At 44.2% G+C, this 14,511-nt stretch overlaps 1 protein-coding gene across 2 annotated transcripts in view; it reads right to left on the bottom strand.

The window, feature by feature from the left end:
* Positions 1-14,511, bottom strand: part of BCL2 (BCL2 apoptosis regulator) — a 233,161-nt gene that overhangs the window by 53,737 nt on the left and 164,913 nt on the right. Inside the window, exon 3 of one of the 2 annotated variants that reach the window (XM_034995682.1) lies at positions 10,328-13,383. The exons of the other annotated variant lie outside the window; for it this stretch is intronic. Coding sequence (XP_034851573.1) covers positions 13,249-13,383 — 135 coding nt within the window. The 3' untranslated portion in view covers positions 10,328-13,248. Of the gene's footprint in view, positions 1-10,327; positions 13,384-14,511 lie in introns of those variants that run through there. 2 annotated transcript variants of the gene reach the window in all.

Below are 14,511 nucleotides of genomic sequence, written 5' to 3'. Positions count from 1 at the left end.
TAAAGAATAACTCTCCTTTCATTCTTCCAAGCCCTTGTCCATCCATATGCAATAAAGAAATACAAAAGAAAGCAGCAGAGCATCCCCTCTTGGCACAGTGACATGAAGACCACACGGGGCATGGAGTATCCATTCAATACGACAGGTCTGGCAAGTAAGGGCCAGAGCCCAGAAGGTCTGAGAACGAGCACACACAAGAGCGGTATTCTGCTATCTTTTGTAATTCTGCCCTGTTTGGCTGAGCAAGGGCTTCCTGAGTTTTCTTATAGTCAAGAGGGAGGGTTAAGGTGGGGCAGAAGGTCAGGCCTTTGTGGCAGTGCCCAGAGTATCTTCCTCCTCCCAAGGTGAGTCCCCCCTCCTGCCTGGACTCACCCTGGAGAGGGGCTGTGCTGGTGCCCAGAACAGGGCCGCTGGTCCACGGTGCCCTCACTAGCCAGGGGCTGGTGTGTCTGCATTTCTTGGAAATAATTATTGGCTAAACCAGAGATTCTTCCTAACCCCTGACCTGTTACCAAGAGGAAACGGAGAGAGGTAGGCATTATCCCTGGGTGATCCCCATGTGCTCAGCTCAGACGACAGAGCTAGGGAAGAACTTTAAGGGGGTCAGAGTGGAAGTGAGGTGGTGCACGGAGGATGCACAGGAAGCAAGAGGAACAGAAACCAGAGCAAACTGCTGGGCTGTGGCTGTGGAAACAGAGGCTGAGCTTTAAGGAGGGGCCTCTCCGGCCGCTAGACTTTGTCCCCACAGACGATGGTCTTCCTGGACATTGGAGCTTCTGGACCAAGAGGTGTGGATGGCCAAAAAGCTGACTGTTCTGGCTGGTGGCGATGGGCCATCATGCCTGGGCACGTGCAGAGGGGAAGGTCATGGTTTGCACATGTGACAAGGTGCTGAGTTTGGCCCCCAGGGCATTGCCAGTGAACTCAGAAAGGGAAGTCTGATGTAGGTGGAAAACTCAAACCTGAGCTCCGCTACCATGAGCTACGAGGCTTTGTGAAGATGAATTAACCTCTCTGAGCCTCAGTTTATCTACTGTGGTAAGCTGAATAATGGCCCCCCAAAGATGTGCCCATCCTAATCTCCGGATTAGAATGTGACGCCATCACCTTACACAGTACAGTGGACTTTGCAGATGATCTTGAGATGCAGAGACTCTCCTGGACGTCTGGGTGGGCTCCGTCCTCACAGGTTCTATGGAAGGGACCCAGGAGCGCCAAAGCAAGAGTGAGAGGTGCTGAAGGAAGCAGAGGCTGGGGCGAGGTGAGGGAGGGGCCATGAGCCCAGGGACGTGGGTGCCTCTAGAAGCTGGGAAAGAGAGGGAAACAGAGTCTCCCCGGAGCCTCCAGAAGGAGCACAGCTCTGACGACACCTTGATTTTGCCCGGTGGGACCTATAAAATTCAACACTAATGGTACCCACGTCATAGGAGGCAGTGTATCTAAAGCACTTGTATCAACCCAGTAAATGTTGGGTGGTTTTTTCATGAGTTTTTAAAATTATATTATCACAGCCAGGATTGGATCCCAGCCTATCTTATCTTTTTTTTTTTTTTTTAAGGATTTTATTTATTTATTCACGAGAGACAGAGAGAGCGAGAGAGGCAGAGGGAGAAGCAGGCTCCCAAGGAGCAGGGAGCCCGATGCGGGACTCGATCCCAGGACGCTGGGATCATGACCTGAGCCGAAGGCAGACGCTTAACCATCTGAGCCACCCAGGCGCCCTATCTTATCTTTTTTTTTAAAGATTTTATTTATTTATTTGAGAGACAGACAGAGAGCGAGAGAGAGCACTAGCGGGCAGTGGGGAGCAGCAGAGGGAGAGGGAGAAGCAGACTCCCTGCTGAGCAGGGAGCCCGATACGGGGCTCGATCCCAGGACCCCGAGATCATGACCTGAGCCGAAGGCAGACACTTGACTGAGCCACCCAGGCGCCCGCCAAGTCTATCTTAAATCCCATCCACTACACTGTCCTAAAGACAACTTGGGGCAGTTGGAAGTAGGTACAGCTCTTCCAAAGAAACTATGGCAAGGCATTTTAGAATTGCTGAACCCAAGGAGATACTTGTAAGTCCTTTACCTCAAAAAGCTTTGGAACCCCAGGGTCCCCTCTGGGTAAGCTGTCACACGGACATCAGACCGAAGTCCTGCATTCCAGCCCCGCACAGCCATGTCCTCAGTGGTGTGGAAGGGACCACAAGTGCACTGGAGACACTCTTTGGATGAGGTGGCAGGGGAGACTGGAAAATGTCACCACGCTGTGTGGCTGTGAAGAGGGTAAGGACTCAGAGGACGTCATTAACAAATGGCTGGGCTGCTGCCTGGGTGTTGGATGACTCTGGCAACCTCATTTGATCATGTCCTGATCACTCGTGTTGGTCCCCTCGTAGATGCTTTGTTTTGCATCAAGAGACTGAATATCTGAATGGACAATGGCCAGACCACATATAAACATTGAACTTTGACCCCCAATCTACAGCAACCAGCCCAGGGAACCAGCCCATAGAGTAACCAGACCAGAAAGTTGGCTTGTTCTCTATATATCATGCTGTAGGAAGTCAGACTTCTGTCTGTAGTAACAATCCAGGAAACAATAACCTCCAAACAATTGGCCCCAGGTGGCAAGGACCTGATTAGTAACTGTCAGCTTCCCTGATCTTTGACCCCACCTCCAACTTAGGACGGGCCAGAGAAAGCCAAATATGCTCCCCAAATGATCACACAGAATGCTCACTTCTAGCTGGCCCTCCTATGGCTTCCCCATGCCAACAGCCTCCAACAGGGGCATACCCAAAGCCTTCCTTTTTTTCACTGTAAAGCTTTCCCTCTGCCTGCCTTTGAGTCTCTGCCAAATGCAAGTGATGATGGCTGACTTCCTTGCTATATATAGTGGGTTCTGAATAAATAGCCTTTGCTTGTTCTCATTTGGTTGGTCTTTGTTTATCTCCACACATCATATGACTGGCAAGTGTGGATTTTCGGGTGAGAACACGCTCTATGCTCCCGGACAAGGGCAAACTGGTCACGTGTGGTTGGCTCAGCGTGACAACTGTGGCCTCATGAAGCCCAAGACCCTTCTCGGTTTCTGTCTTTGTGGACTATACACGGCTTCTCCAGGAGTAGGAGGTAGGTGTGATGAAAGAGTGACTAAGTTCTGTTTGAACTTGAATTAGTTATGGTACCATTGGGTGGAATAGAAAAGAAGTAATTAGTGAAGGGAAATGGGAAAAGTCCAAAATTGGAATTTTATTTTTAAGTAACACTTGGGAGAGAACAATTTAGGAATGAAGACAACATATTTTCCCAGTCCCCTTGCACACAGCTCTCATTTTAAAGAAAACAATGAGAAGGTAGGTTTTAAGTGGTGTCATAGGGAATGTTAGAAGCTAATGTTACTAATCTAAAAGCTATCAGGGCAAGGAAATATCCAGGTAATGGTTATGGGGTAGAGATACTGCAGGAACTCTCTATAGACCCCTCAAATTGTTGGTCTTTAAAAATAAGGTCCATGTGCAATGTTCTCTGCAGTATCATTGTCAAGATTGTTACTAAGTTTATAGCTAGGCATTATCAAGATGGATTCTCAGGATGTGTATCTGGGTCCAAGGACAGAGTTGATTATTATCCTGGGGATCATTTATCATCGTGTGTGTGTGTGTGTGTCTGTGTGTGTTTGTGTAAATAAAAATGAAAAGTCAAGGTTTGGTAATGATTAAGAAAATTGTTGACACTGGGGTTAATTACAGGAATTTGCTTCTTTGACTCAGTTTCTTAAATTTTTTTTCCAGTTTTTTATTTAAATGGCTACTCTGTCTTTGTAGATATTGGGGGTTTATTGTTTTCTGTGGCTGCATAGCTTTTAATGGTTTGGAATAATAAATAGTTATTTTCCATTTCACATGCCATCACTACCGCTCACGTCCACCATTTTGATCTCCCTTCCCCACTGTCCCAGGAGGCTGGTAGGACATGGTAGAACAAAGGATACACCCTGCTGAGTGGAGGAGAAACTTAAGACTCAAAGAGGCAGAATGCTTTACCCGAGCTTATGCTTTTAGTAAGCCAGAATTCAGGCCCAGACACCAAGCATTCAAAGCTCACCAGCAGGGCTTGCAATACTTTCATCGAATACAGTGCAATCTAGTTTCCCCTTTTAACTGACAGCAAATGTTTCAAAACCAAGAACTCTTTTAGATAAGTCTGGATTTCAGAGACTGCATATAAAAAAAGAATGGAAATGACCTCAATAGTTTTTGTATGGATTAGAGGTTGACATGATATATTGCGTTAAATAGAATATATTATTAAAATTAATTTCATGTATTATTTTAATTTTTAATGTCATTACTAGAAAATGAAAAATCACATCTGTGGCTCGCATTTGATTCCTACTGAACAGCACTGGTCCAGAAGTTTTCCCTTTGGATAAGACAGTCACTTAGTAGGTGAGGGTAAGTGGGGCCAGGAGTCCAGCTGTGAGTAAAACAGGACAGAGACTCTTGCAGCAAAGGGCCAGAGGACAGCTGGTCCACCGTGCCCTCGGGAACAGGGCCCTTCTTATGCAAGACATTAAAGAAGCAGCAAGAGTTCCATGTGACAATTTCAAAGGAAACATTTTCATTTCTGCAACCTAGTTCTTTCCTAAACCCCGCCCAAGGCAAAATGGATTACTGCTTCCTGGAAATGGAACCAGGGGACTTGAAAGTGTTTCATATTAAAAACAGAAAAGCCCAAGAAGAAGAAAAATAATTACATTTCTAAAAGCTTTTAGAACAACTGCTTGCTTGTGAGAAATAATTTTCCTATAAATATTTTATTCCTCCTTTTCTTTCTTTTCCTCCCCAGCTGAGGAGTTCCACATGGATATAGAAGGTGATGTTTCCCTTGGGAGGGAAGATCAAAGCCAGTCTGGGTCTACTTTCCACTAAGTTTGACTTAGTCTTTGCCCGCCTGCCTGAGATTAAATGGTCCCAAAACTTTGGAAAAACACAGAAAGAATGCAGAGAAAAATCCATAGCTACATAAGCATGGAAGCCAGTTGTTTCAGAGAAAGATCCAAGGCTTGGCTAGAAAAAGAGAAATGCTTATTGTTTGTCTGTGGGAACCCGCCCCTAACAATCCATTTTGAAAGACAACATGTAGTCATGTAAATAGCAAGTTACTCCTGACCGATGCTAAAGATGCATCCAGAAAACAACAGGCCTATTAAATGGGACTTGATAAATATTTTTAAAAAGAAAAAAAAATAGGCAAAACATGAGAATGAGATTCCCTGAGGCTAAAGACTGGATCTTAATCATTCCTAAAGCCTAGAGCCCGGCCCTGCACCGGTGCCTCGAGTGGAGCTCCACAAATATTTGTTGGATGCCTGGATCCATTAATCAACCCGTCCAAAGAGCATTGAGTGGGAATGATGTGCCAAGGTGCTTAGTGTGGAAAACTGGGAAATGATAATACCACTGATAGCAAAGGAGAAGCTAGGGAAAGACCTAGTCTTGGGACTAAATTGTAAATTAGATTTGGTTGTTTTGAGGTGATGGTAAATATCCAGTTGACCATGGACAGCAGGTAGCTGAAAAGAGAGATTCAAGGTTATCTTTGATGATCAGCAGCATCAAGTCAGCTCCTAGCTAAGGAACCATGATCATATTTGGTGTAATCTTACTAAAGGGAGGTCACGATACATGGAGCGTGTCCATGCAGACATAGGTATATTTTGCTGTATTTGCATTCAGGGGCCTGACCTGCAGCAAGGGTAGACTTCTTCCGTGTTGCGGCTGGGAGACGATTCACCATGGGTTTCTCATGTTTCTGCTCATGTTGCAAGCAAGGCACTGAACGCTCTTCCTTCCAGACTTCCCGAGGCTGTCTGTATAGCAAAGACAGACACCGTGCCTTCTTCCAGAGCAAAGGGCAGATGTGCTTACTGCTCATTGTAAATTATTTGAGTTGCCTAAATTCCTAAACTCAGAGTTCCTCTCCTGTATCACAATCTACTATGTGTGCAGATGTCTTCTGGTCCTTTTCACAGAGTCTTGTGGGAATTGGGGCTTGGGGACCAAGCTCAAAAAATGCTGATTATTTTGGCTACCGCGAAGGCTGTGAATAATACTCTGTCCTTTGTCTCTGACTCAGGAATCTCATGTTTTCAACCAGCATCCATTAAATGGTGGCAGGCGAACTTGCTGGCTTTCAAGTAGGGAAAAAATAAATCTCAGGCTCTTCAGAGTTTTTGACACGCCCTCTCAGAGATTCTCACTCTGGGTCCAGGGATGAACTATGGGAGACCCCAAAAGGAGGCTGTAATTAAAGGCAACTCAGAGAGTTCTTCTCTAGGGGGTAAGAAAAGAAAGAGGAAAAGAACAGGGCCTGATTGCTTTGGGGCATGCCTTTCATTCTGGATGTGGGCTCAGATCTTTCAGCAGCATGAATTAAGGATGGTAGAGGAGCATGCAACCAAGAACACACAGACAGAGAAGTAAGTAGGGGGAGGTGGGCAATGAGACTGCAGGGTTTTTAAATGCAAAACAAACTCCCCCCCCCCAAAAGGAATTTTAACATAAATTTGCAACGAAAAGAATATATTTAAAATTGATTAGCCTCTTACGCTTTTTTACAACAAAAGTAAGCCAGTGCATTTAAATGAGCTTTTGTGACCTTAAGGCTTTATTGTTATTATTTTTTTGTTCCTGGAATGAGTACTGATTGCGATTATTATTATCCATTTACCTACTTCCTTGGTGCTGACAGAAAGATTTACTTCAATACAAAGACCCTACCGGGTCCTGGAGGGAGGGAGTGTATCTTCTGCTTCTCTCCCCACCCCGTTTCCTCTAGGGAGCTCTCAGCAGAGTCCAGAGGATGTGCTGAGAGGTGTCTTCTGACAAGTTGCTGGTGTGCCACTAAATGAAGTTTTTTAAAGACAAGTTCCACCCTCATACATGTTTAAGTTGACATTTAATTTTAAAAATTTAAATGTAAACAGTTGCAAAGAATTTAATTTCCAATGCGTTGTTAATAGTATGAGAAAGAAAACTGTCCCCAAAAGGTCTATGGCAGAACATTTTTGTATGATGAAATGTACAACCCCTTCTGCGAAGTAATTCTGATTCTTGATAAAATGCTTGAGTAATTTCCAGATAGACTTTAATGGGATTATGAAATCCTGAGAAGTTAGGGTTCCCCACTCAGCTACTTAAAACAGGTCAATCAGACTTTGGCTTTTTGGTTATGGCACATTTCTTGCTTTAGGGGTCTCTTCCAAGAGAGAATCCCTGATTTGAAGCCAATTTTTTTTTTTAATAAGAACTTTTTCTTTTTTTAAAGATTTTATTTATTTATTTGACAGAGACATAGTGAGAGAGGGAACACAAGCAGGGGGAGCGGGAATGGGAGAAGCAGGCTTCCCGCAGAGCAGGGAGCCCGATGCGGGGCTCGATCCCAGGACCCTGGGACCATGACCTGAGCCAAAGGCAGACACTTAACCCACTGAACCACCCAGGCGCCCCCTGAAGCCAATTTGAAATAGAATTTTGACAAATATTTACAACAAGCTTGTCTGAAAAGTTATTTTAACAGTTGACATTTAAAAATAAATTTATTTAGAGAATTGGAATCTAAATACCGTAATGATTTGATACTCAGCCATCATCTACATGAAAAAATACAGGGACAAGTTATTTTTTTGACACCTGGAAATTTTACATTGTTCCTTTTCTCTCCAAAATTCATATTTCTACCCTCCATTTTATCCTAATGTGATATTTCTTTTTTTCTTTTTTTTTTAGAGAGAGGGAGGAAGAGAAAGAGAGAGAAGAGGGGCAGAGGGGAAAGGAAAGAGAATCTTCAGCAGTTTCCATGCCCAGCACAGAGCCTGACACAGGCCTTAATCTCATGACCGTGAGATCATGACCTGAGCTGAAATTAAGAGTCAGATGCTTAACTGACTAAGCCACCCAGGTGTTCCCACAAGCTGATACTTCTTAAAACTAAAAGCTTAAAATTAATTAACTGCTCATAATTTTCTACCACCAAAGTAAGTCTATGATGTACTTTTTTGTTCCTGGGTTGAGTAATTATGACAATTATTATTATTACCCACTTGGCTTTTTTAAAGATTTTATTTATTTATTTGAGAGAGAGAGGGAGAGCACAGAGAGAGAGAGGGAGAAGCAGACTCCCACTGAGCAGAAAGCCTGATGTGGGACTCGATCCCAGGACCCTGAGATCATGACCTGAGCTGAAGGCAGATACTTAACTGACTGAGCCACCCAGGCATCCTTATTTCCCAATTGTTAAAGATGTACAAATATGTTACAAATTTTGATAATTATTAAATATAAAAAATAATTTTAATGGAAATGCACCTCTTACTGGGAATGAATGGTGCTGGATTATTCCCTTCCACTTCCCCCCGTCAAGATAAATAGAAATTACCTATTACAAGAAAGCTAGAGTCACCATTGAGTCTATTCTTGCTTTTTGTTCTAATGGATGCAAGCTCTGAGCAGTGTTTTCACCTAAGAACATCTGGTATAGTGAACAACCTTGTCATCAATAGGATACTGGCTTTATTTTTCTGGGGTTGTCCTTATGAATAGGTACAATACCATTCATACTCCACTGGTTTTCTTCTTGCCCAGTGATATGCATATTTCATAGTTGTCCGAAGTCTGTCCTAAGAGCACAGTCATGAACAGAGTGATTCTTTGGGTAAGGATAAGGGACTTGTATTACCACTTACCTAATTCAGTTTCACACATTTTTTTTCTGTATTCTGCATAATAAATATTTAGAAACAGATGTCCCTACCAACCAGAAGTCTTTATTAAGTCTCCTGTTGGTTAAAACTGCAAAATTTATTGTGTAAATAGCCATTAGACATATCCAGGCTTAAAATACATACCATTGATGGTAAATGTTTAAAAGAGAGCTGGGGGCGCCTGGCTGGCTCAGTTGATTAAGCGTCCAACTCTTGATTTCAGCTCACGTCATGATCTCAGGGTCCTGAGATTGAGCCCTGCATCAGGCTCTGGGCTGGGCACGGAGCCTGCTTAAGATTCTCTCTTTCTCTCCCCCTCTCTTAAAAAAAATAAAATAAAATAAAGACAGCTTTAAAAAAAAAGAGCTGGACTTTGACATTCTGATGTCTCTAGTATCTACGCATACTGCAGAGCTTAAAGATATTTCTCATTTATTGCAGAAGGTCCTTCACAGAGGCATCACACTGACCCTTGTAAACGTCCCGCTTGCTTCCATTTCATACCCCACAGTCCTGGCTATTCTGAAAACCTCCTGATTCAGTCTTGGGAATGTTTTGCTCCTCTGAAAATTCTTCTTCCCTCCCATCCCAGCAACAAATGTCCTTTGTCCCATAATAATTAAAAAAAAAAAAAATCCCTGAAAGATCCAAATTGAATAACAATAAAGATCTGATTGGAACCTTCATAAGCCTGACAATGTAGAATTGTATTTCTTAAAAAGTGTGTAACCACATTTGTCTGGACTGCAAAAGACACCACAGAATAAGATCAGAATAGAATTTCAATGGACTCCCTAATTTCCTTAGACAGGCTTATATTTCAAGGCCTTCCTGTTTTTTTCTGATAGAGTAGGTGTACATTACTAACTATAAGTGATAAGAAAGTATAAAAACAGCCCCTGCCCTAAAAGTACAATTGAAATTAGCACTGAAGTTCACATTTATAAATTAGTCATTTTAGCCTAAGTTTAATTGTAGAGTAGACTACTTATTTACGTTTAATCCTGATTATTATAACTCCTCTTGATTTATCTTAATTTCCCATATTGGGCCAGGCCTGGGTCCTCGGATGAGAAACAATAAACAGTTACTAATGAAACACATGTCACATCTGAATGGAAGGTCATATCTGAATATGCAGAGGTAAGTAGGTTGGGGCAGAGGATGTTGGGGGTGTGTTTTGTTTTGTTTGCTTGAACTATAGCAAAGTGCTTCCTTAATTTGAAATGTGACTTTACTTCAAATCTTAAACTTACAAGAATTTTCAGCCTGCAAACTCAGAGATGAACTGTGTCCTGTGGAGCGTGTCATTTGTCATTCAACCTGCCGTGAGAGCTTGGGCGGACCGCGGTGGCTCCTGGGTCCTTTGCTCCTTTGGCTCCTTTTAGAGCCCTTGACCCCAATTTGGAAAATGTATGTGTTCTATTTAACCCTGACCTTGGCCCACATATCCACCATGTTGAGAGTAATGCAGGTGTGAATCCTTTCTCAACACAAAATTGGTAGGAATGCTTCTCTGTTGTCTGACAGCAAAGTAACTGACACATTTAAAGAAAGGAGGAAAAAAGGACTAGTTGAGGCTTTTATATACGTTCATTGCTTCTAACATGTTTTTTAGAACAAGAAAAATGCAACATCAACTACTCTTAGAGCAAGTGAAGCCACCATACTGTACAGTTTTGGGGGGTTAGGCAGCCAGGCACATTTACCATTAACACCAGAGAACAATACCTCACAGCAAAAGAAAACCAGCCAGAAGTTATCCCCCTTGACCTTTTTTTATATATATACATTTTTAGAATACTCTGCCTTTGAACAATACAAACAAAAACAACAACAAAAAGACGAACAGGCTTTATATTAAAAATGTCTGTGTTCTTCATTGTTACTTCTAAAGCAGCTTGGAGGATTTTGCCACTTGGAGTGTACTGCAAACTGACTCCACTAAAATGATCTTGGTAGGATAGCAGCACAGGACTTGATATGCCATACTCATCGCTTTTGACAATGTAAACCTTTCATAAAATAGTATTTCGCTTAAAAATTAGAATCATTCAAAGGTCTGATCATTCGATTCCCTGAGGCCTGCCAGGGAGGTCTGGCTTCATACCACGGTTTCCTGCTTTCTCAGGGTGGGGCACAGGCCCCACTGCATTTCAGGAAGAATCTGAAGGACAGCCAAGGAAAGGGCCCTGTGGAAGGAGGGCAGGAGTGCTCTAGAAGGGTCTCTGTCAAAACAGACCACATAAAGCAACCCTCTGAAGGTCAAACCGTCATGGCCAGTATTTAATCCCCTGGTCATTTCCCGTCTGGATTTTCAACTGAATGAATCTCATGGGTTTAACCAAACATGTATGTCATCCTAAATAATGTGTTAGATCCTGATTTGCCCAGGGACTAGTAAACCTTCAAGGAACAAGGTCAAAGGGACAACAGATACATCCTTCACAATAAACAATTTTGTTGACATGGAAATGCACATAAGTTGGTTGAAGCAAAGCTCCCCAGTGGCCAACATGCTCCAGGGTTTTCGGGTCGCTGAGACCCGGGGCTTCTCTCACCTTCTCAGAAATGCTTTTAAACAGTTGAGACAAAAATCCCAAATAGAAAAATGATAATTTTTGCTAACGAAGAGTGTAGAGGCCATAACTAAATACAACTTAAAAAAAAAAAAAATGCTGAGATGCATGTATCTTTTTCTCTTAAAGCAGCTTTCAAAAGATCAACCACAGCATTAAACATTGAACATAGTACATTCCAAAGTTAATACAGATAAATGGTATATAATGCAATAATGCCACAGTTATTCCATGAATGTCTCAAAGCTGACTCCAAACTTGAAAAAAATATTTTCTAGTTTATTCGCTGGAGATTTCACTTCTTTACTACTTCTCTAGAGTTTCCACCACTGACTTTTTTTTTTTTGCTTTTCTTTTTTAATGCCCCAGGATGTACAGATAATTCCCACATTCCACACCTGGAACTCTTCCCCCCCTCCCTCCCCCCCCCCCCAGGGCCCCCCCCCCCAAAAAAATCCCAAACTACAATGACAAGGTAATGTTTTACATCATAATTCCAGAGACACAGGTCAGTTAATCCATGACACCTCATTTCAACGCTTCCTTTAGGATTTCCGACTTTCCCCAAAAGTCATGTCAAGCCTCGCTTCCGACCGCGCAGCCAGCACGCATGGGCCGCGGCCACACGGCAACCAGGCTGCGCGCGTGTCCTTCCCTCGGTTTCCTCCCGGTGGCGCCGACGCCACCTCCCTCTGCAGGGAAAGGCGCGGTGCCTCTGCCGCCTTCCCTCCACAGTGATCAACGTCTTAGGAGCCTTGGCTTCCAGGTCCCCCGCTCCACGAGGCAAAGGGCCCGAGCGGGGGGCCCAGGGCCACGGCTGTTCTTTCTCGACGGGGCCTTCTGAGCTCGGTCAGCTTCCAGACGCTCGGGGGCCACACTGCTCTGTTGGCAGCCCTCCGAGCAGGCCGGCGGGTGCCCAGGCTCCGTCGCCAGGACCAGGCCTCCGAGCTGGGGCAAGGCGGGCCTCCAGACCGTGGCCTCCTAGGGAAACGCAGGCACTTGTGGCGGCCTGATGCTTCTGGATAAGTCACCAAAACGTTCACTTCCTCGCGTTCTGGAGGATTCTGTTTCACACACAGAGCCAGTATCTGGGGGAGAGTGTGTCCAAAATGTCTGATTATACACATCAGGGCTTTAAGGTACTGGATGCTACTGGATAAATTGCTAGAATGCTTCTCGGCACAATTGGTAGCTTAAAAAAATACTTTCCTATGGTTTCACGGCATTTTCCCCATCACTGTCCTTCGGTGTGGAAGTCTTGGTGGACACCAAGTCCATCTGAAGTTTCCCAGGTTTGGTTTTTTCTTCTTTCTTCCAACCGGGTATGTACCATGTGAGCCAAATGCTAAGTGTCTGCTCTTCAGGCCAGGGAAGGGTGGACTTCCGACCGAGCACCTTCCCTCTCTTCAGATTGCAGCCCCCAGGGCAAAAAAAAAAAAAAAAAAAGGCAAGGAAAATGAACACCTTCTTCCTAACCTCCAGCAGCCAGACACCTGGCTTCTGGAACAGTCCAGTCCTTTGTCAGTCAGTTTGTTTGCTCTTCAGATGGTCAGTCCAGCCAACAACATGGAAAACAAATCCGTGTTTATAGGCACAGGAGATCCAGGTGGAGCTGCACAGGTAGGCTTGGCAATTAGTGGCAGGGTTTCCAAAGACAGGAGGTTCGATGGGACTGTCTTAAATAAATAAATCTTTTTTTTTTTTCTTGATAATGTAAAAAATAAACGGTATTTCCCTTTGGCAGTAAATAGCTGATTCGACACTGAGCCCAAAAGCTGTTTTTGTTTCGTTTCGTGTTTTGTGTTTAAGAGACCACAGCTTCATTTCATGGTACATCATCACTGGCGATGCATATATTTCTACTGCTTTAGTGAACCTTTTGCATATTTGTTTGTGGCAGGCCTACTGACTTCACTTGTGGCCCAGGTAGGCACCCAGGGTGATGCAAGCTCCCACCAGGGCCAGACTGAGAAGGGCCTTCAGAGACAGCCAGGAGAAGTCAAACAGAGGCTGCATGCTGGGGCCATACAGCTCCACAAAGGCATCCTGCGGGGGAGGGGAGAGAGGGGGAGAAAAAGAAAGAGAATTAGAGAGAGAGCACAGGATGCCAGCCTACGGGGAGTGTCGCATCCAGCCCGAGGACCCGGGCGTCTTCTGCCCAGTATGGGGAAAAGTAAAACGCTCTTCTGGGGCAGTGATTTGGACCTACTTTTTTTTTTTTTAACTCTCATTCAAGAAGTATTTGTCGAGATCCTATTGATGGGCCAGGTACCGCAGAGACAAAACACAGCAGTGAGGGAAGTAGACTAAAAGTTCCTACTTCACCGGGCTTTTATCTGGTTGCGGGCCATAGATGGTAAACAAAATAAATGTATCATAGAGTGTGCGAGAGAGTGCTAAGTGCTAAGGAGAAAAATAAAACAGCAAAGGCAGCTAGAAACTACTGGAGGCTAGGCTTTGCAATTTTAGCTAGCATGGCCATTCCTAAAAATAATAAGAAACAGTAGGTACAGGTAAGCTCCTTTATGGAATGCTTGTTATATGCCAGGCACTTGTAATAAATGCCTCAAGTGCATTATTTTATTTATTCTTCATACCAATATTATGGAGTCATTTTATTTGCTTCAGTTCTGTAGAGGGGGGGAACCTGGGGGGGAAAAACAGAGGTTTTTTCAATGGCAGTGCCAGGGTTCGAACCCAGCTCCAAACCAGTGTTCTTCAGTCGCTGATGCCCTCCCATGGCTCACAGCAGCTCTGTGAGTGCTTGGTCGGTCCAGGATGCTGGTACGGTGCACACAAGCAGGGTGGCCTCCCCTGGTGGCATGCCTAGCCTCTGAAAGTCAACAACAGGGTTCTCCCTGGGTAAAAAAGTTGTCTCGGGGTCTCTTCCGGGAATGGCCAGGCTGGATGACCACAATCCTGCATTTAACTCAAGTTGTGAACTTCACAAAGCACGTGGTCACTTATGGTCAGTTCCGTGTCACTGGACACACAGGGACCCGAGGAAGGAAGATGGCTCCTCTCATCCTTTCCTATTGCTGCCTCGAAGTCAGGTCTGCGGGGTTACAATGGGAGTCATGGCCAAGTTCTTTGGATTGTTTCAGACTGGATTGAATTGGACTGGACTGATTGCTCGTTTCTTAGATTTGTTGGGGGACATTTGTTGGGTCCAAT

This window comes from Mirounga leonina, unplaced genomic scaffold (assembly GCF_011800145.1).
Source record: "Mirounga leonina isolate KUSES-001 unplaced genomic scaffold, KU_Mleo_1.0 Mir_93, whole genome shotgun sequence".
In the NCBI taxonomy this organism is placed as follows: domain Eukaryota; kingdom Metazoa; phylum Chordata; class Mammalia; order Carnivora; family Phocidae; genus Mirounga; species Mirounga leonina.
The sequence above is the reverse complement of the archived record's forward strand: the minus strand, read 5'-3'. Positions and strand labels throughout refer to the sequence as shown.